The 22,791-nt window shown below is 35.1% G+C and overlaps 1 protein-coding gene across 1 annotated transcript in view; it reads right to left on the minus strand.

Annotated features, from left to right (window-relative positions):
- The window catches only part of LOC141460260 (uncharacterized), a 177,114-nt gene that overhangs the window by 25,435 nt on the left and 128,888 nt on the right, over positions 1–22,791 (minus strand). The window contains exon 2 of the mRNA XM_074140096.1: positions 2,726–2,833. Coding sequence (XP_073996197.1) covers positions 2,726–2,833 — 108 coding nt within the window. The remainder of the gene's footprint in view (positions 1–2,725; positions 2,834–22,791) is intronic.

Genomic DNA, 22,791 nt, shown 5'->3' on the forward strand with positions numbered 1-22,791 from the left:
CTGACCTGCAAACGGAATTTCCAGGTCTGTGTAAATCAGGGGACCCCAAACTTTTTTGCACAGGGGGCCAGTTCACTGTCCCTCAGACCGTTGGAGGGCCGGACTATAAAAAAAACTATTTTAAAGTAGAAAAAAAACAAAACGGGAACAAATAGAATATTTCAAATAAAGAACAGGTAAATTTAAATCAACAAACTGCCCAGTATTTCTGTGGGAACTATGGACCTGCTTTTGGCTAATGAGATGGTCAATGTCCGGTTCAGTTGTAGTGCTTTGCCTTTCTTCCTACTTCTGCTGTTAATTTTCACTGTTTTCGGAGCCGCGACGCTTGCACCCCGCGTCATCGGAAGTAGTACTGTACATGAGCGTCGCAGCGCTTTGCGGCACCGCCACACGTATAGTGCTCCTTTCACTGACCACCAATGAAAGATTGCGGTGAGGGTCGGATAAATGTTCTCAGGGGGCCGCATGTGGCCCGCGGGCCGTAGTTTGGGGACCCCTGGTGTAAATGATAAGAGTTGAAGCATAAAAATTGATCGTTAGGTGAGGAGAATTTTCTATAGAAGAAGGATTCTTTGAAGATTGGGGGGTTTCGTTGAACCTCACAGTTCAATACCGTACGTCCAGGTGGGTTTTAGAATAGAATTGTAAATCAGTCGTTTGTTATGAAATGAAAGTTTTGAACAATGGTCTAGTAGTCTTTTAAGTAGTCGATAATGCCTGTTAACTTCAGTTCGCTTAAGGGTTCACTCTTCTTATCGAACAAATCAGATCGATTTTCTTGAGAAATACCAAAATAAACTAAATATTAATAGAACTAGATGGGCACTTTTACTTCGAATGCTTCGATTAAATTCAATTTAATCTAGACTAAAAATAAATGTAGGACATATTAAATTAAATCAAAGTTAAATGTAAATACACGAAACTTTCTGACTTAATTTCCTGAAACGGATCCAAATTGTGTAGGAGACGTTGTATCAAATAAATGTTATTGTTTAAACATCAAATTTCCGGATCCAGGAAAATTTATCTGTTTAGTGTAAATGTTATGGGTAGAACTACTATTACAAGTTGATAAAACAGTGGAACCTTTTCTGAATAACAAATAGTTAGTTAATTACAAATAGAGGAGAATAATAGTGTCTGTTTGGAAAACAGAATGAGTATTTAAAAAATAAAAATAAAGTATTCACAACAGAATAGAGGAGAAAAGAAATTCTAAAATAGAATAAAAGGTTATATTAGATTGGAGCAAATTGAAACTAATGTGTTCACACGATAGTTGAACAGCAATACTTGGTGTCCCATTGAAATACTGGCGGCTTAAACTTGAACTGAACAACTTAATGGAATTGTACTTAGTGTTTAATTTTGGGCAGGAGTGTTAACTCCAAGAATGTGACTCCAAGTAATGGTCATCGATTTTCAATTATACGGCTAATATTAGCTCTTTTATATAGCATAATCAATTCTTTATTATTTATAATAATCTAAAAATTAATGGGAGTAATCGAATTTTTAAATTGTTCAATTTTAATCGATTTTCAAGATAGTTACTAACCTTCTTCTTCTTCCTAATTCTCCACATAATCGATTCAAATAAGTAGATGGGAACCTAATGTACAAGTATGAAATTCTTCCAATAAGATTACGAAGCGAATTCACTTCCTCGTCATGAGGGCAGGCTGAGTTAAAAGAAAATAAACTAATTTTACAGAAATTCAAGGACAACCGATCTAAACAAAAACTATCGCCAACTAGAACATTTTTTTCATATAAATATTGTATAAAAATACGAGGTGTGGCTGTTAAATAACGAGATTGTTGCTGCTACAGAAGAACTATGCATGCGCCAAATCTAACGACCAACAGCTGTGCAGCGTAAAACCTTCTCTTTCGATTGCAACTTCTCACGTGTTTATAGAGAAATCTGTCTGACCGGAACCGTCGTTTGTGTAAGAGGTGTTAGTTTCGTTTTGCCGAAAACATGAATGATACTACACATGTAGTAGAGCAACGAATTGTCGTGAAATTTCACCTGAAACTTGGTAAACCCGCTACTGAAACTTATCTTTTATTAAAAGAAGTTTATGGCGATGAATATTAATCATGTGCGCGAGTTTTTGAGTGATTCAAGCGTTTTTCCAAGATGACCGAGAAGACGTCGGAGATGATGACCGCCCGGGTCGCCCTTCCACGTCCAAAACGGATAAAAATATTGATTATAATTAATCAACATTACTACCGTGAGGTGCTTGCTCAACTCCGTGAAAGAGTAAGGAAAAAAAATGACCCGATTTGTGGAAGAACAAGTCATGGGTTCTCCATCAAGACAATGCATTGTCTGTCAAGACGTTTCTAGCCAAGTACAACATTCCAGTTTTAGGCCAACCGCCTTATTCGCCTGACCCTGGCTCCATGTGACTTTTATCTGTTCCCTAAAGTCAAATCTGCATTAAAAGGATGCAGTCCGTTGAAGCTGTGAAAGAAAAAGCGGCACGCGTCATGCAAGAGCTCACAGAAAAAGACTTCCAGCACTGTTTCGAACAATGGTTAATTCGCATGGAGCGTTGTAGGGATAGGGGAGTGGTGTATATTGAAGGTGATAATAACTAAATATGTATAAATTTAAAATAAAATGTTTTGCAGCAATAGTCTCGTTATTTAATAGCCACACCTCGTAAATCTATAATTCTAAATAATTACATTCTTATTTACTTACCAACTGGTTTGAATCTTGTTACTTCGTCTCCACATTTTTTCCGGTCGTAAAGAAGATATTTACAAGTTTGCCATGGACCGAAATATCCTCTTTCTGCAGAAGGACCGGCTGGAACACAAAAAGTAAGAACTAAATTATTTTCACAAATAACATAGAATATAATATAAGGTATGCATTTAATTATGATATTAATACGTAATTCCAAGTTTTACAACACAAAGATAAAAGATGTTTCCTTTGAGCAAACTTGAAGATTATTTGAAATTATCTTACGTCACAGCTTTAAACAGTAAATACTACTGAAGACTTCTATTTACAAATTACTATAGTTACTAGGGAACTAAGTTTAGTAATATGTTCGCGCTATTGTTCAAACCATTCAAGACATACTGCCTTCTAAAAGTAAACATCGCTCGCTTACAAAACGATATGATCTGACAAACGTTTTGTTGTGGTTTCTAGATTTACGTCATTGTTACAGAACTTTCGCTACTCCATCTGTTTAGTACTATTTGTTTTATTTACATTTCGTTAAAAAATCAATATTTTTACTTCAAGAATAAGATTTAATGGAACTTTAAAACTGTGGTTGGGACCCGGCTGTGCAGGTTGTTCGTTGTATGACTTTCTAAATCTAATTTCTTATCTGTTTCGGATTTTCATCCATAATCAGAGGGTTGTTTCATCAATTTGGTATAAATATTTTGTCTCACACTAACTATCTAATAGGCGGATAAAATCAACGATTAGTAACATGAAACCTGATATTATTCGTTTAAAGAAAGAAGTTCCGACTGTTTTCGAAGAAGTTCCAAATATATCATAGAAAATATCTTGTTTTTTAGATTCTCTAAGTTTCGAAAACTGAAAACAGATATCTTAAAATAAAACCAGAGAAATCTGACAGAAAGATCAATATCTCTGAACCAGGAATTACTAGAGAGCGATCTATTTTCTCTAGATTTATTCCCAAAAAGATTTAAAATTATCTACCCGCTTGAAAGCAAGCTTTCTATTTCCATTGGCTTGCTATCTCTCCAGTTGTACAGTATACTCAATACTGGGTTTAGCCCGCTTTCAATAAATGTTAAACTCAAAATCATTCTTACTTTACAAAAATAAGCATCTAGAAAAATGCATCAATTTTAGTAGAGCATATTTAATGAGATTTTAAAATTTTCAGCAAGGTAATCAATATTGGCCGCCTACTCAACAATGATTGCACCACCTACTCATCGGAATACAACCTGTTTACCTGCAATCGAAGTTCATTGGCTAGAATTACTGGCGTATGGTCTAGGAATATGATCAATTTCGTGGAATTATTTCAGCTTTTTTTGTTTACAGTTGAACTATAATGACCTAAGCTTCTAATAACTTCGCTGCGACAGAATATTGTAGCCCTTACATAAGCTTCTACTGCTGAAATGTCTGAAAATATTGCTGTTATTTATAAGATTAAAGAAGTACCTTAATTCAAGGTTCCTGAATTTAAAGGACTTTTAAATCTTAGACGAGTAATTTGAGCCTGGTTTTCCCCTACCTCGCTACGGTTCTATTGGGTTCAACTGCTGATGAGTAAGCGGCAGCTTAGTTAAAAAAAACTAGATCAACCTAATCCTTTCAATAATAACCTACCTGGTAAATCTTGGTACAAAGGATTCTGGAACCGCAAATCCTATCATTGCGACAAGGATAAGCGAAAACCTCACTGTTTCTCGAGCCAAAGTAACCAATACTAGTTTTTGAACGCTTGGTATAATGAAGTCTCTCGATACCTGAATGAAGAAGGAATTAGCAGATGTTCTTGAAGGTTTGGACGTAATTCAAACACTCCGGTAGGACAGTTGTATAAGGGTTGATCCGTCAAAAACTACATGAAAAAGCGTAATGGAAATATATTACATTATTTAGGTATACCAATTTAAAAACTGATCGTTATTAATTATGAATAAGACTGATTTTTGTTACAAAAAAAAATCATTTTTGGTTTCGAATTTACTGCTATTTAAATATTAATAATACATAATACATCCTACTGGAGCGGTACAATTGTACCACATGACGATCTTGCATTATTAGTTTTTGCACAGCATCAAAGTTTTCTGACACAACTGATTTTGGACGACCTTCACGAGTTTCGTCGGTGAGCGAACGACGACCACGATTGAATTCGTTATACCAGCATTTCACAGTGGCAAAGGATGGGGGCTTTATCGCCAAAAGTGGAAGTAAGTTGATCGATGCACTCCTGTCTAGATAATCCACGTCGAAAGTCGTAATAAGTAAATCATTGCACGAAAATTTTCACGAGTTAATTCCCATTTTTTTCACTGAGACACAATTTTCAAGTGACTATAAACAACACAATTCGCGCTCAAATAACAAAACGTTCTGAAGAAGGTTATGGTCAAAAATGTCAAACTTTCAAGAGGAAACGTCAGGATAGCACCTGACAACACTCAGTGTTGCCAAGGCTCAAAATATAAGTAGTGCCCCTCTTACAATCTACACCTGGAGTCAAAATAACGGAAAATTTCTTAAGCTGTCAATTACTGGTCCCTTCACCCTAAATTCTGATTAAAAATTTAATCTATTAGGTTTATGATTAAACAGTATTTTTAATTAGTGCCTTAGATACAGATAGCCTAAACTAAAATATCTCTGATTTCCTCGACGTTCAGACTACAGGACGCAAACCGTACTTTGTTCATATAAAATAAAAAATGGTAGAAGTAAATTAGGCTTCAGCAGGATTTCTTTCTACATTTCCCACAGTTCCAAATGGCAGATCTAATCAGTTATTGCGGTCACGTATTTATTTTCCGCAGTGAATGCCATCTCTGACGGCCAAAGTCTAGCTATGTTATAAATTTTACAAATAATAAAGGAAACAGAAATATATTTTTAATTTTTTTTTCATTTAAATCTATCTTATCGTTATTATAGTAGTTCAACGGTATAGTACATTAAACAGAAATAACCTACCCTTTAAGACTGCCCTAAAATGACTTTTCATAGCATTTAAATTAAAGTTATTGATCAAAATGTAAAAGTAAAGCAAAGTAATTCGTCAATTTTCTCAGTTGGGACTTAACGTCTAACTACCATTTAGGTGTCGTGGACTGGGGCGGAAGAATATACGATATTAAATACGTATTTCCCAAACAAATAAGAACTTAGCAACATCCGGATTACGAACTGAGGATCTTCCACTTAAAAAAATCCGCGCGTAAATTATAGCAAAATATGAAGTCTCAAAGTTGTAGTCAGCAAATATCTGAACACAGATTTATTACACAAAAAACAATTAACTTCAAAACAGAACTCCTTCTTGTCTTTGTATATTTTATTCAAACAAAAAAAACAGAGAAACATCTTTTTATGATGCCATTTTCATTTCTATAAACTCGCATGCTATAAAACTTTAAAGTTATTACTTTTTAAAGAGAATAACATCCGAGAGGACTGGTTCTATGACTTCGTTTCTAAAGTTATTCCATTTTCAAAGGCATTGTATTAGAGGGTATAAACTTTATTAAGTTCTGTCAGTCTTGAATCTTGGAACACTGTTCTATACCATTATTTCCGTTTACATATCTTCTAGTTTAGCACGCATGCATTCAGTAACAGTTAGTCCGAATAAATTTATTGAATTTATGGCTGTCGTGGTAAAACTGTTATTATTATATAATAACAAACCTTAATGCACAATGTTCAGAGGATTTCAACGCCTGGGTTCGAATCCAATCTAGGCTGCTGGCCTTTAGAATTTCTGATCTTAGGAGCTTGTTACAGCTTAGTGACTGATCGGTGATGCAGGATGTTAGAAACAACCGTAACGATATGGAACTTTAGCGTTAGAGAAATGTTATTGTAATTATATCGGACTGCAAGAATCGTACGGCTGAATCGATAATTAAAAAAAAAAGAAAAAGCATAATCTCAAATCAAAGAGAGAGAAAAGTGGGTGTCACGTGTTAAAGTACACACGTGCCGTGTATTGAAGAAAAAAGAAAACTCCGGGCGCTAATTACCTTAGATGTTGATGCGCCTTTTAAAAAACTTAAAAGTTAAAAAGTAAATATTATATTAAGCGTTCAAATTGGCGAGGAATCGGTCCAAATAAAAACAATAACTCATCTTTTTGCCAACGTTTCGACAAATATATTGCCTTCTTCAGGGCATAGCTGTGCGGGTTGATTGAGCTACAGAGAACGTTTTCTGTTTAAACAAACGAAATACTTAATTAGAGACAATAACTATTTAAGTATTATTATAATTATTAGGATGTTAATGATTTAGAAAACTTCTTAAATTTCACTATTTCCTTGAGTTGGAAAACCAACCAATATAAACTAAGTTGGATATATTGCTGAATGCCGCAAGCGTTAATTTGATTCTGCTTTGACAAGAATACGACTGCAAGGAATCCAATGAAACCTGACTTCAAATAACATCAATAGAATGTATTGAAACAGTTAAATGGCGGATTGTGAGGGGGCAAAGAGGCGGGGGGAAGCCACCATCATTCAATTTCACAAATTCCCTTAGTTACTCACTTTAATTGATGAACAATTTGGTTTAAAATTACATTTTAAATCAATTTGTTGGCGGAAGTAAAATATTACTCAATTTCCTTCAATAATTTTTGCTTTTGAATTGATCAAAGTAGACTTATTTTAATGTATAATCTAGAATTTGTTTATTATTATTATTTTTGATTCTCCAATTCTCCAAAATTCAGACAGTTTCTTTTGCTCCTAACATATTAGTTTAGCGGAAATACTAATTTATTGCGTTTGAACAATTGGCAATTTGCATGTATTTATTGGCGAGCGTGTATTTATTGGTACGAATCTGGAAGGTTAAATTGGAGGACGAATGTGTAAAGAATAACTGGTCGACTCTAACAGCTCAGTGGTACATCAATATTACATATTTATGATAGAATATCAATTAAAAAAACAAACTAAAATTTATTGCCTAAATTTTAGTTTTTAACTTTTCACAAGAGTTTTCTGACCAATCATGTCCCATCAGCGGTGTTTAAGGCCAAATTAATTCAGCATAAATAGTTGATTCAGTCCAAGACAAGCGATCTGTTACCGGTAGAACCGCCGTCTTCGTTTTTCTTTGATCAGCTAGTGATAGGGCTAGAATAGCAGCGGCAAACCGATGTTATTTTGCCTTACAAAAAATTTTCAAATCCCGCGATATTTCCAGAGAGGCCAAATCAATAATATATAAAACGGTCATTAGGCCTTTAGTGATGTACGCCTCCGAGACATGGTCTCTAACGAGTGCCGACCAACATTTGTTGGGGGTCTGGGAGAGGAGAGTTCTACGCAGGATCTACGGACCGGTGTGTGTGGGCGTAAGAAGGTGGAGGACGAGAGCCCAAGAAAGAGAGGAATGGCAGAGGATAGTGGTGGAGGCCTTGGTCCTTTTAAAGACTGTTCAGCCTTAGAAGAAGAAGGAGGCTAGTGTGATGAACTTGTATAGCCACATGCTAGGCCCCTATTTCAGTCCAAAAAAAGCTTCAAACGCTGTAGTTGCGAAATGCCCCTTGCTATAATTACAGAATCGTTATTCCGAGACAGTTGAATTCACGTATACTGTGAGTGGAAACGATTTCTAATTAATACAACCTGTAAGGTGGTCCGTAAGTTACTTACAGAGATTCGCCATAAATATAGTTTCAACTTAGGCCTATTAATAATAATAATAAAAAAAATTAAATACGTACTTAAAAATGTAACATGATTGCATTATAGCATAGCAAATTTAAGTGTTCTCGATAGTATCCCTTTTTATTAGTATATAAATTTAGTCATTAAAATGTTCTGATGTTATACTCTTTATATTTATTATTTCTGGCTTTTAACAAGATCAGAAAATGTTAAATTATACTCGGATAACAGATTCTTCTTTATTCATTAAATGTATTTGCGAAGTATATTCTATTTTTATTCCATAATAATTTTTTTTATATATATAATCACCAATTACCGTTTTGAAAGTTTATTATTATTATTATTTCTTTATTTAAGAATTCATTAATTTCTTTCTCATATTTTTATTATCATAAATTTTATATATTTATTTTCACATATTGCAAAGTAAATAAACGAATAAATAATAACTAAACCTGTATTTGAATGAAAATGGCGGCAGTCTTTTATAATTACGTACTGTATTTTAAAATATGTAATTCTATTCCATTTCCAAACCTATCTCATTTAAAATTCTTTTTGAGAAAATATCTTTACTTTTATAAAATGAAATTTTCATTTATTTCAATAAAATTGAAATATACAATTGATTTTGGACAGGCTGAAGAGCCACAAAATTTGGGTAAAAGAGTCGCGGGTTGCCGACCCCTGGTCTGTGGGATTGAGAGGTTAAAATATCTCGAAGATTAAAAAAATAGCCGGAAGTTGAAATTTCAGAGGATTAGACTGTAACTCTAAAAAAACTGAAATTCAATTTAAAGCATTCTGAGATTCATTCGGACACTACAAACAGAAATGTCATGAGATGAATGGGAATTTAGCCCTTTATCTAACAAATTCTATAAGATTTTCAAAGATGTCTCCTGATGAACCCAATCCCCAATTATAGATCCAAAGCAGAAGTCTGTAAGAAACACAGATTCATCTTACTACCAGCCTAAATCAGTGATGTGGACTGCCCACAAGACAATGAGCATCCAGACTACAATAGAAGCAAGTCTTGAACGAATAAACATTTTACAATCTACTGAGATATCTGCCAAGTGTAATAAAGGCAGAAACTCTCAAGAAGTCAAACTGATGGATTAACCTCTGTCGCGGGGGGGGGGGGGTACCAAAAATGGTCAGAAAAATTAAAAAAATGCTAGGCACCACTGTAGCCGAGCGGTTAGAGGCGAGGCCCGCAAAGCTAAGATTACTGGGTTCGATTCCCGGTCTAAGCTTATGGATTGTATTTAATGGTTAATAACAGATATTTACAGTAAAGTGGGTCTACCATTCATGTTTACCATGGCACCTAATTTGGTAGATGAGTGATTCTCAACCACTGAGCCGCGGCTCTTTTGCGTGCCGCGAAAGTTTTAAAGTGTGCCGCCAAATTTTAGAAATGCATGGCTATAAAAATTATACCTACACTCCCAGTCAAAAAAATCGCAACACCCAGAAATTTTAGAATTTCTCGGGAAAAGCAGGTTCACAAATATGCTCATAAATTCACAACAATAAACAAAGACTGTCAAAAATAATCAAGTTGAATAAACAAAAAATTAAAATTGAACTCATGTTTAATTAAAACAACACAAACAATAATTTTTTCCTTTTGTTTTAAATTGTACATTTTTTAGGTTTAGAACAGAATTTAATAAGAGGTATTGCCTCCTCTGGCTTTAATAACGACTTCCATCCTTTTTGGCCTACCTCTACAAAGATTTTCAATAAAATCTTGGGGGATGTTGTCCCACTCATCCAATACACCTGTCTTCAGCATTTCAAGTGTGGTAGGAGGAGGATCCCGCGACGACCGAACCTTCCTTTTAGGATTGTCCCACACATGCTCGATTGGGTTAAGGTCAGGACTTCTTGCTGGCCACTCTAAATTACGGATACCGGTCGCGTTGAAGTATTCAGAAACACATATTGTCTTATGTGACCGGGCATTATCGTTTTATCGTTTAATTAAAACAAAATACAATAATTTATATTAAATGTAGAAGACAATATGAGAGTAGCATTATCATTTATACGACCAAATATAAGCGAAATTATCAAAAAACATCAAGCTCAAATTTCTCATTAACAGTATTCTTATTATTAACTTGTAATAATCCCTTAATAAAACATACACTGCTGTTTTTGTAGAAGGTACATATAATTTTAAATTGAAAATAAACATGAACTATTTTACACAGTGTATTATGGATAAGTAAAATACTTTCAAAACTTTTCTTATTGTTAGTGTACCGCCAAATTTTTGTAATTATTAAAAGTGTGCCGCGTTAAAAAAAAAAAAAAAGATTGAGAATCACTGTGGTAGATGGACGTTAAGCCTGCCTGAAAAAATAGGCATTCCTGTTTACTGAAGTGTTTTCTGAAACGAGAGAGCATTGTCCCAAGATCGGCAGCACACTTCAAAGGCTTAGAGTGCTAAAAGAAATCAGATGTAGCCCGTTTAAAGGTCTAATAAATAATTAAATATATGAAATAGATGATAAATATCGTGAACATAACATTATTTTTTGAAAAAAAATTTCTAAGTGTAATCACATCACCCTAATGAAATGTACCAAGTAAGAACAGTCCTTAAACAAGGACTTAAACCAGGTTAAAGCGCACCCAACTTTATCTTACAGAAGTAAGAAAATAAGTTGGGTTTATATTGATTTCTATCAAATACTTTAGCTTGATATTTCTATAATTTTTTATACAACATTGCATTATTTATCCTTGATACGAATCTCTATTTCTTATGCATGATGCAATTTTTATACATGTTATTTTCTAAGGAAACTAAGGATTTTACCATGGAAGGAAAAATTCTAATCAACTGTGAGGAAAACTGTTTTAATAATAATAAAAAAAAAGAAAATCGCTTTTCCATGTTATTTTCTAGCATATAAGGTTTTAGTTTATATAATGATGTTGCATCTAAAAGAAGATTTTTTTAATCTTGAAGCTATCTTGCAGGGTTACTGCTTGTGATCTTCATATTCACTTGATGTAACTTTACCAATATTTTCTTTATCTAAGTTTTTTTTATTTATTAAAAAATTTGTTCTTAATCAAGACAATTATTATTAAGGAACGGATTTTTATGTATTTAAAAATGCCAAATATTTAATTAAAATATGCATTTATTTTCGTCAATTATGTGGAAAATATGTGATTTTCTTAAAAAATTTCTGGAATATTTAAGTAAAATGGACTTTTTTTTTATGAAAATGGATTTTTTTTGGGGGGGGGGGCAAGTTATAATTATTTATACAAGAAAAGAACATTTTTACTATTTAAAAAAATTTCAATTTTGAAAACTTCACTCTTCGAAATTGTTTGCAACCACATGAAATTTCAAATGTTGGAACGTAAAGTGACGACGATCTGGGCGTAAGATGGACTTGTAACGACTAAAATCCTTTGAAATGAGGATTTTTAAGTTTGTGGAAAGGGATATCTGCTATAACCAAAGCCCGACACAGATCTGTACTCAGAGTAGACTTACTTGATGATGGAGATGTAAGGAAGGCTTGATAGGACGTCCTCTCTTTCTTTCTGTTTTTATTCTCTATGTGCGATCCGGGGGTAATATGTTGGGTGACTTGGGAACGTTGAGAGCAAGAAACGCGCTTGTCACAAGCTGTGCAGTACAAAATGTCTCCATCACTTCGAAAAAGTTCTGCTGGAAACTCGCGAAGATATTTAGCAACCAGTTGTTTGTTTGAGGCCGATGTTCGTGGCATTTCACCCAAAAAAGAATACACTAAGTGACCGAACGAAATGAATTGGACGCTTCAACGAACGAGCTGAAAGAACAGACAACGTCAGACAACTTCAAAGAACTAACAAGTGCCCGTCACTGATTAGCAGCATTCTGTGTAAATTACAATAACCATTGTACCCACTGTGATTCACAGCCCTACAGTCTGTGGTTCACAGTTCCTGTCAACCATCTCCCAATTATGAAAATATGCCCAAAATGAAAAATATGAAAAAATATGTACATATTTTGATTAAATATGTAGAAATATTTATTTATTTTAATCAAATATGTATAAATATGCGATAACATCCAAATATGTGGAAATATGTGAAATAAAAGTAGACTCAAACGGCTTAAAAAGTGTCAGTATGAATACTTCTAGTTGAAAAACGTCTGTAAATTGCCTAGAAAAAATATGTAAATACATACGAATCCGTTCCCTAATTATTATGTTCCGAAGCTGTTTAAACTCTTTGTCTCCTCTTTAGGGCTGGTTACATTTAGACCCTTGCATAATACTGCTTTTTTATTTAATTTTTTTGTTGTGGAGATTTGAATTTTCGTGTAATTGTTAAGGAAAATTACTTTTAAAATCCATTTTCCGATCTCTGTCACGATTTAAATGAATCGATTACCAAGAATAAACGTAATCAGTGAATTGGAGACCTGAGGGCATAATATCTTTGTCCAAAGATAGAAAGAATTCATCTGTGGGACAACGCCAAACTTAATAGAAAAGTTGTTCAACTAGAGTCTTGAGGGTGGGTTTGTTGTATCCTAGAATGGGATGGGTAAGAGATTAGTTAAGACTGAGTACGAGAGCACTTCCAAGACCACTGTCATTGCGTGGGAGTAACAATTTAGGTGATTTCTCTAATGAAGTTGGAATGCCTATTCGAGAACACCTGTCAAGTAGCTTTTGAACTTAATTATTTTGCTCTTATTAATTAAATTAAGGGCTTGTTAATCGGGGGAAGTTATGAAAATTCCTTAAGGGCAAATCACTCGGCACTAACCTACGATTTACTGTCAATACTGCATTTTTTTTTTAGCAATTAAGGTTCGTCACTCTACTGTCTGATGTGGAAGTACTACGGGGTTATTGATCCGGTGGACGACCTCACTGCAAGAGCTCTTCCTCTCAAGCAGTTATCTGATTTTGAAGGAATATTAAAACCAATTTGGGTGGGGAAAAATTCGTTCAAAGTTAGATTAGAAAAGCGGGGCGGGACCTACGCCACAAGAAGCTTATTGTGCCCTCTCCTTTGGATCTAGTAGACGAAACCTTCCCTACTAAAGAGGTTGAGGTTCTTTTTCCGCTACAATCTCCTTTGGTCTCTAAAAAGCCAAAGGTTTAATAGCGCAACCACTCCAAGTGAGAGACCGTTTCCTCCTCTTCCTGACGCAATCTGCACACCGGTTCCGAACTGATAAGCCCCACCTTGTACAGATACTTCCTGAACCTACCATGCCCCGTGAGTATACCTATGATCAGAGTAATCTGATTTCTACCCCAAGCACAGAGTCTTCTTTGGCTCTTTGTTTACACAGCGAAAGCAAGCAATATTCTTGCTGTGTTTGACCCCTAGGACACATCACCATGCTCTCCCCAGATCCAATCTCTGAGAGCCGCATGAAGTTACTAAGTTTTGTCTTGGTTTAAGGGATGACAACAGCGTGATTTACACAAAGAGAAGTAAGGCGAACTACTACGTGAAAAGGCAAATCAACTAACATTTGATCTTCACCAGACTAGAAGAATTAGCTTCGTTTTTAGCTGAGACAATGCCAAATAGTTATAGTAGCGGTATAGATCAATGTTTTTTGAAGAAGAACCCAAAATTAGGCAGAACTAAGGTCTGGGGCTTGTTTTTATCTTTTACCCAATTACTTGCCTTTAAAAAAAAAACCGCTTTTGGGCAAGCCAAACTAATTACCTTTGTAAAAACGTTGCTTTGTCGCCATTGCAAATTAATTCTTGCAGCTCAAAGTGAAGCCTAATCGATCTAGTAAGCTTGAGCTTACATGGGAATTGTCATTTTTGAGCTGTTTTATCATAAATTATTCTATTCTATCATAAATTTTCTAAACATTCTAGACTAAACAGAAAGTTGCGAGGAAAGGGATCGATGAAACGTGCTTAACGGACCAAAAACTGTGCTGAAATAATATTTTCCGATAATCAAGAAAGCTAAATAAAATTTTCAGTATATAACTGGGTACTTCAATCCTGAAGGATGGGGCAATCCCATTTGATCAATATAAATGGCGCCATTCAAAGGATATTTTTCCCCATACATTCCGGTTATTTGTGTCCTGCCGGAGGCGGCGGAAATGTTGCTGAATATAGATACCACAAAAAAAGAAGGGTTCTATTTATTTAGGAAACGACTATTTTCGGTATCCGCTTCCCCTCTGTTGATCTAATTCAATATATCTCGTTATGGAAGGAGTACTTTTTTTATTTTATTTTTTAAAAAAAAATTTAATAAATAAACTTTTATAGAAATAGAATCTCGCAACGAATTAAAAAAAAGAAGTTATTTTGGTTAGGTTACTAGTCATGCGCCGAACTATTGGTCACTTCTTCACAGATCTTCACCTACCTGCCTGTATCCCTGCCTAATAAACCTGGCCTCCCCAATACCTATCCCTGTCAAACAGGGAGCAGAACTGCCAGATATTGTGTTGGATTTAGCGATCCAGCAGCAAACTACAGCAAGAGTAAAATTGAACGCCAACAGGGTGACCACTGAAGAAGTTATTATGGTATCCCTACCAATTTTCGTGTTTATAACAATATTGCAGTTATATTCTAGCTCTAGTTTTGGAACACGATGCAAAGCCTCAGTATTTTAAAGTGTCACAATCATCAACAATCTATTGCTCTTCACTTCGCTAACATCTTTACCGCCATTGACTTTGGGTATGATCTGAAAGAAATTGTTAAATAGATTGAATCGTTTAAGCTGACCAATTGCTTTGATTTAGGTCCTCCTGAATAGATTGTAGATTGTATTAAAAGGGCGGTTCCACCAAAAAAGGGGAAGGAACGCAGGCAATCCAAAATGCTCATTGTTCCCCGCCCACCACTCATCTCATGAGAGATACCGGGGCTTTAAAACAACAAATCCGGCTAAAGTTTGCCAGATACCAATACAATAAACTAATAAAGTAGTAACAGGACACTAGGGAGCATGGCGACTCAATCGCCACAGTGCACTGAATAAACCTAGAAAGTTCGCTAAGATTACCAGATGCCACAATCTCCGGCAGGGAGTCATAGGTCCTCCTGAATAAGTATTTTATTGGTTCATCAATGGGGTTTTTTCCTGTAACAGTAGAATCTATATTACGTCATACTTTATGGGCGCCCCGGCGAGAAAACATAGTGGAGCCTAATTTCAGAATATTTCAGTTGTTCCAGATTTATGTTAATAAAAGTAAAATAAATTCAAATATTTCAATTTAAAAAAAAAAAATTATGAAGTTTAAAAACTAGGTAACTAATGTTCCTTCAGTAAATTAACAAAATATCATACTTTTCTTTTTTAACCCAAAAAAGATTAGATTAGTTTGTTTAAGACGGGCGGTTCCACCAAAAAGGGGAAGGACGCAGGCAATCCTAATGCCCATTGTTCCCCGCCCACCCCTCATCTCATAAGAGATACCGGGGTTTAAAAACAAATCCGGTTAAAAGTTGCCAGATGCTAATATAATAACCTAACAAAGTAGCAACAGGGCACTAGGGAGCTTGACGACTCAATCGCCCAGTGCACTGAATAAACCTAGAAAGTTCATTAAGTTTACCAGATGCTACAATCTCCGGTAGGGAGACATTTAACCTTCCAAAGACGAGGAATCTAGTTTTAGAATAAACTGGGCACACCTCAACAAAGTGCCTCACAGTTTCATCGGACTCACCACAGCCAGCACAATTTGGCGACTGGATAAGGCCACATTTAAAAAGATGATATGCTAAATTCGCATGTCCACTCAACACCTGAACCAGCTGGCGGATCCGGGACCTGCTAAAACCAACCATATCCGTTCTTGACAGGCCAAAGATTTCCTTAGCCTGGCGGCACTCAGTTCGGGATCTCCACCGTTTCCGATGTTCTTTCAAAATCCACTGCTCCACCTCTGTTCTACAACGTCGATAGGATACAGGGATAATGGGCTGAGGAGTCATTGTTACCAACGCAGCTCCTTCTTTTGCCGTTTCATCAGCAAGTTCGTTACCCGGAATCCCAGAATGACCAGGGGACCAAGCAACCGAAACAGTATTCAGAACTCCTAACAAATTGAGAGCAACGTGACAAGAATCGACCGAGATTTGATTCTTACTAGGAGAGGCCAGAGCTTTAATTGCAGCCTGGCTATCCGTGAAGAACCTAATATCAGTATCGGCAAATCCCTTCCAGCGGAGTAAAGTAGCTGCCATCTCAATGGCAGCCAACCCAAAAAAGATAAAAATATTTTGAATATTCTGAAATTTAAGAGGGTATAACTGCGGCAGGCAGAACACAGTTTCAGAGACTGTATAACGTTATCATTGGCTGAAATCAACACACGTATACTTAAAATAGAGGACTCACGTAGTCAACTATTTATTTATTTATTTTTTTTTTTTGAACCGTGAGATTGTCTGTCAGTCTGTTTGTGAATTTCACAGGAATTTCATGGAAATAATTCTTTTTATAACTTGAAATTAACGTCGACAGTTATATTGCGGCATTTTATTTTAGCCACTCAGGAGCTGATCTGTATAAATATCTGACTATGCAGATATTTAAATCAATCAACAGTTATTTATTTAATTTATTTTGTAATTTACAATCTGTATAAATATATACAATAAGTAAATAGGAGGTGAATGAGATGAACTGGAGCGGAAAGAGCAGGAGGAGAGAAGCTACCCAGCGGTAGCACTCTCTATAGGAGAGAGGAGAAACGTGAGGAGGAGAATATGAGTGGGAGAGAGGAGAGATTTAGTTCTTCAGACAGCAAGGAAGTCGCGGGGCCACTGGCGATTCAGTCGGCGAGGAGTATTGTTAAGGATGTCAGAGGAGGCGAGAGACTGTACAAGAGGATTTGAGCAAGTAGAGAGAGCAGTATGGAATTTTTGATATTTCGTCTTGGCGTGTTGGTCTATGAAGGGGTAAGAGTGAGGTTAGTCACCGTAGAAAGGAGCGTCAGCTATCTGTCGGAGGAGTTTTGACTGAAATGTCTTGTACTGTCCGTAGGTTTGTTGGTTTGACTGAACTTCTGAAAATTTGATTTTAGAGTAATGTGCGGTTACGGTACTGTTCTGTTAAATGTGACTGAATTGTTGGGAGTTTGTAGGTAATTGATTTGAAATTGATTAAATCAGATTGTTTTACTGTTAATAAAAATTGACTAAGCGCCTATTTAAACTTGGAAAAATTTTACAGTTTTAAAAGATAATTTAGCAGAATTTAGATATTTTTAAGATTACACCAAAAGTTATTTTTCAAGATGCGATTTTATTTATTTGTAGGAAAATGTATCTTGTGAGGTAATAAGCCGAAAACTTTTTGCATTTTTAACTAGATAAGTTTTACTAAAACTTTTTCTATTCATCTTATACGAAAGTTATTTTGAATTTGCTCTTCGCCTTTTAAAATCCAACATGGCGTCACTAATTAAGTATAACCTAACTCTGGGGTTTCTAAAAGAACCTCTAAAAAAAATGTTTATTAGAGTTACTGGTAGTGGAATGATCTTGCGTAGTGTGAGAAGATAACAACGCCTTCGACTAATCAATATTGTTTTTGAAAACAACCATCAGTCGGTCAGGCTTTGAAAACTCTTTGGAAGTTTTTGACCGCCGCTGTTACAAGTTTATACCAGCACGCTGACAAAGGGAACTTGTGAACTAGATGATGGAGAAAAGAGAGGCTAATGAACTGTATAGCCGTGAAGTTAGACAATAGCTGAACTGACACTAGAGCTGTCTCTACCATTGTCTACTCAGTCTTCAACACTCCTCTTACACCTTCACTAACAAATTTTGTAAGGTTCCTCTAGTACATGAACTCACTTTTGTACTCACTTTCTGGCTTACAAACTCACAACTACATTGATTATTATTCATGTCGAACGGAAAACTCACTATGACGAATAAAAATCAATTAAATTACAATATGATTTAATTTTTTTTTTTTTCAACATCGATTTTTTGCAGAACATAATCTTCACATAACTAGATGGCGTACTAGATCTGCCATATATTATGTCAGGTTAAGTTTGGTGCGTGCCACATGGTAACGCAGAAAGTATGATTTAGTGGTTTCTAGATAGTGGACGGATAGTGAGCTGTAAGAAGTTGGAAAAAGAGAAAATTTAAAGTATCAGCAGCTGGATTTGAACCTTGAATCTCTGGAGTGGGAATCCAGTATCATAACCACTTAGCTAAATCCAATCCCTTGTTTTTTGTTATTTATAGTCTATTTTTGTTAGGTTTAGTTGTGTTATTGTAAGGTTTTTATTTACTTGCGTAATATTATTGTAATAGTAGTTAGGTATGAATTACTGCATAAGTTTAAACAGTCAAATACATAAATGGAATTTGCATCAATAACAATTTTTATTTGGTAAGTGAAAGAAATAGAGAAGCTGCACAATCGATGCACTTTCTCAATATACAGGCCAAGAGGAAGTAAAATTTGGAGTCTATTGAAAGGAGTAGCCCCAAATTGGGGGACAATAAAACTACAGTTGGGCTTCAATAGACAAACTGCAAATCAATACACAATCATTGTGCAATCTCCAATGTGGAATTCTCAGTGAGGTCTAATGACTATATATAATGCTAGGAATGTTCTGAATGTGGATTTCGATTCAATTTTCTGCTCAGAACTATGTTTTGGTTTATTCTAATGTTATTCACAGTGCGATAATTTGGCAGAACTACGCCAAAACGGTATTACAAGTGATCTTATTATAAACTATGCCAAATTATAATACCAAATGGTTAACCAAAAGCACCATTCCAACACATTGCACTATCCTACGATACACTATTTGAACACGAGAATTTGCCCAAAGCTTTTAGCTAATTTAGTTTGTTTCTATTGGGGTAAAACTAAAAGTTCTGCTTTTTACATGGATGACGTTAGTGTATAGTTTTGTTTTTGTTGGGTTGGTACACATAAAATAATATATATTAATGGCCGGCTTGATCTGTTGAATAGTTTTATTTATCCAACGATTTAAAGAATTGGCTTTTATGTATTTTGTTGAAATAGATAATCCGGAATATCGTCTTTTTTTTTTTAATCATTTATTTAGTTACAATCAACGCATTGCGTTATAAGTAGGGAACGGATTCGTATGTATTTACATATTTTTTTCTAGGCAATTTACAGACGTTTTTCAACTAGAAGTATTCATACTGACACTTTTTAAGCCGTTTGAGTCTACTTTTATTTCACATATTTCCACATATTTGGATGTTATCGCATATTTATACATATTTGATTAAAATAAATAAATATTTCTACATATTTAATCAAAATATGTACATATTTTTCATTTTGGGCATATTTTCATAATTGGGAGGTGGTTGACAGGAACTGTGAACCACAGACTGTAGGGCTGTGAATCACAGTGGGTACAATGGTTATTGTAATTTACACAGAATGCTGCTAATCAGTGACGGGCACTTGTTAGTTCTTTGAAGTTGTCTGACGTTGTCTGTTCTTTCAGCTCGTTCGTTGAAGCGTCCAATTCATTTCGTTCGGTCACTTAGTGTATTCTTTTTTGGGTGAAATGCCACGAACATCGGCCTCAAACAAACAACTGGTTGCTAAATATCTTCGCGAGTTTCCAGCAGAACTTTTTCGAAGTGATGGAGACATTTTGTACTGCACAGCTTGTGACAAGCGCGTTTCTTGCTCTCAACGTTCCCAAGTCACCCAACATATTGCCACCGGATCGCACATAGAGAATAAAAACAGAAAGAAAGAGAGAACGTCCTATCAAGTCTTCCTTACATCTCCATCATCAAGTAAATCTACTCTGAGTACAGATCTGTGTCGGGCTTTGGTTAGAGCAGATATCCCTTTCCACAAACTTAAAAATCCTCATTTCAAAGGATTCTTAGAGACCTATATTGGGAAAAAAATGCCTGACGAGAGCACTCTGCGGAAAAACTACCTGAAAGATATCTATAAAGATACACTAACCAAAATCCGAGAACATATCAAAGATGGCATATCATTTTCTTAAAAAAAAAATGTCTATTTTACTTAAATATTCCAGAAAATATTTTAAGAAAATCACATATTTTCCACATAATTGACGAAAATAAATGCATATTTTAATTAAATTTTTGGCATTTTTTAAATACATAAAAATCCGTTTCTTAGTTATAAGCAACAAGGGGTAACAATAAGCAACATATCACACATATCAGAATGGAGAAGTTACCCAGCGGTAACACTCCAAAAACATTCTAAATTCTACTGACTCTCTTCATCATACAGGAGATCGCGAGGCCACTGACTTTTAAGACGTCTAGAAGTGTTGTCTGGAAATGTTCTGGAAGATAGATGTTGTACAAGTGGGATTGTGATGTGTTTGAATGTTAAGATGGAATTTTCTGTAACGTGTTTTTAGCAACTTGTGTTGCACGAAAGGAATGTTCAAGTCTGTGTGAATTGTTCGATTGATGACGTAGAAAGGAGCGTTTACTATAGAGCGAAGAATTTTAGATTGTAAGGATTGGATCCTTTGCAGATTTAAGCGTTTGGTTGTACCCCACAGTTTGATGCCATAAGCCCAGACTGGCTTTAATTTACTTACATATATAAGTCTTTTGTTGCCAAGAGTGAGTTTTGATCTGTTGTCGAATAGTCTTTTCAGTTGTCGGAAGCGTCTGTTGAATTCTGTTCTCTTAAGTAATATCGTCTTAAAATTAATTTTTCGTTCTATTTCCAAAATAGAAATATATCCCAAGTTAAAGAATGATTTAAAGCGGAGGCTGTTCTAACATTTTCCGGCAGATGCTGAATTTAGACGTGATGGTATTTCTCTCGCAACCATTGCTGACAACATGAGGAAGGTGCACTGTTCGATATTAGGGGATCCGCAATTTAAGAGTATGGGTGCATTACAGTTCCAAGGATTTAATCTAGACTGTTATCCTATTCCTACGATCCTTCAATTCCCTACAGACACAAAAGATTAAACCATATCCTTCTCTTCCTTTCTACACTAGCTGCAGGTTTTTCCTCTTTTTCCCTGCATTCTTATCCTTCACATCTTAAGCTTTCCACGTACCATTATTATGAAGGTTATAATGTATTATACATTGACACTTCGTGTCTGTATTTATTGTACAAATACATAATAAAGATGTATTTACCTTCCAAGAAATTAATGGTGAAAAAACTTTGTACAAGACAAATGATGATTGCAAAGTATTTTAAGCAAGGACTTAATCTTCAACTTCTAAAGTAGGTATCTTGTACCGGAGGGAGTGAAGCTGGAAGGTTATACTTCACTATTAACATTGTTCTAATAAATACAAAGTAGCTATACACTAGAATCGAACTGAGGATCTCTCACTTACTAGTAAACACTGCAACAAAGTTTGCACCTATCTCACATCAATTTTTGGACCAATTTAAAAAACAAATAAATTAAATAGATTTTAGAGACAATTTAATAAGGTGGATGAATCGAGGATCCATTACTGCATGCCACAGAAACAATCAAAGAAATATGTGGAAGCTGGTGGTTAAGGATAAAGCAATAACCGGTGAATGCTGGGCAAAAGTCTTCTAGACAAAACTAGAGGCAACAATTTGATAGAAAATGCCAAGTAAAAGGAGAAGTAAAAAGAAAAATCCATCTCACATCCGGGACCAAGTTCTTGGTCAAGGGATATACTGGTGAGAGATTTGATGTATGAACTGTTAGGACCTCTACCATAATCATCATATTTGGGGTACCCTCTGACTTCCTTCGACACCCAAATCTAAACAAGTTTTAGCTGGAAAGGTTTAGGTCAAATCGATTAGCAATTCTAGAATCTTATAAGAAGAGTTGAATCTATTCTATCGAAAAAAGTTAGTCGAATAGCATTGAACTTAAAACTAACTATAGAACTCGAGAATTTGCCTTCTAGTTCAAGAGATTTTGAGATCTAATTGAAACTCGAAAGCTATGAAAGTAGTAAACCATCTAACTCATGGAAAAACATTTTACTTATTTATTTTATTTCTTATTTAAATTTTTGAAACAGTCACGAATATAGAATACACTACGAACAGCCAGATGAAACTGGTCACCGATTTAAATCAAATAATATCTAATATCTAATAAAGGTTATACTGTCAAAAATTTCACCATAGCTATTCCCTTAAAAGGTCATCAAAGGGCACTACCTGTTGCATAAAAGCTAATTGTGAAAGGGTATTTCAATGAAAAATATTACATGAAATCTCAATTAGTTTACTTGTACTCGGAAAATTTATTTGTCCCAGTTTCCACCTCCCTTCAGTTAATTTAATGTTCTAAATGCATTAGACTCTAATAAAAATTAATGA

The sequence above is a fragment of the Rhodnius prolixus genome, unplaced genomic scaffold, assembly GCF_049639745.1.
Source record: "Rhodnius prolixus isolate KJV_2025 unplaced genomic scaffold, Rpr scaffold_6, whole genome shotgun sequence".
NCBI classification, from domain to species: Eukaryota; Metazoa; Arthropoda; class Insecta; order Hemiptera; family Reduviidae; genus Rhodnius; species Rhodnius prolixus.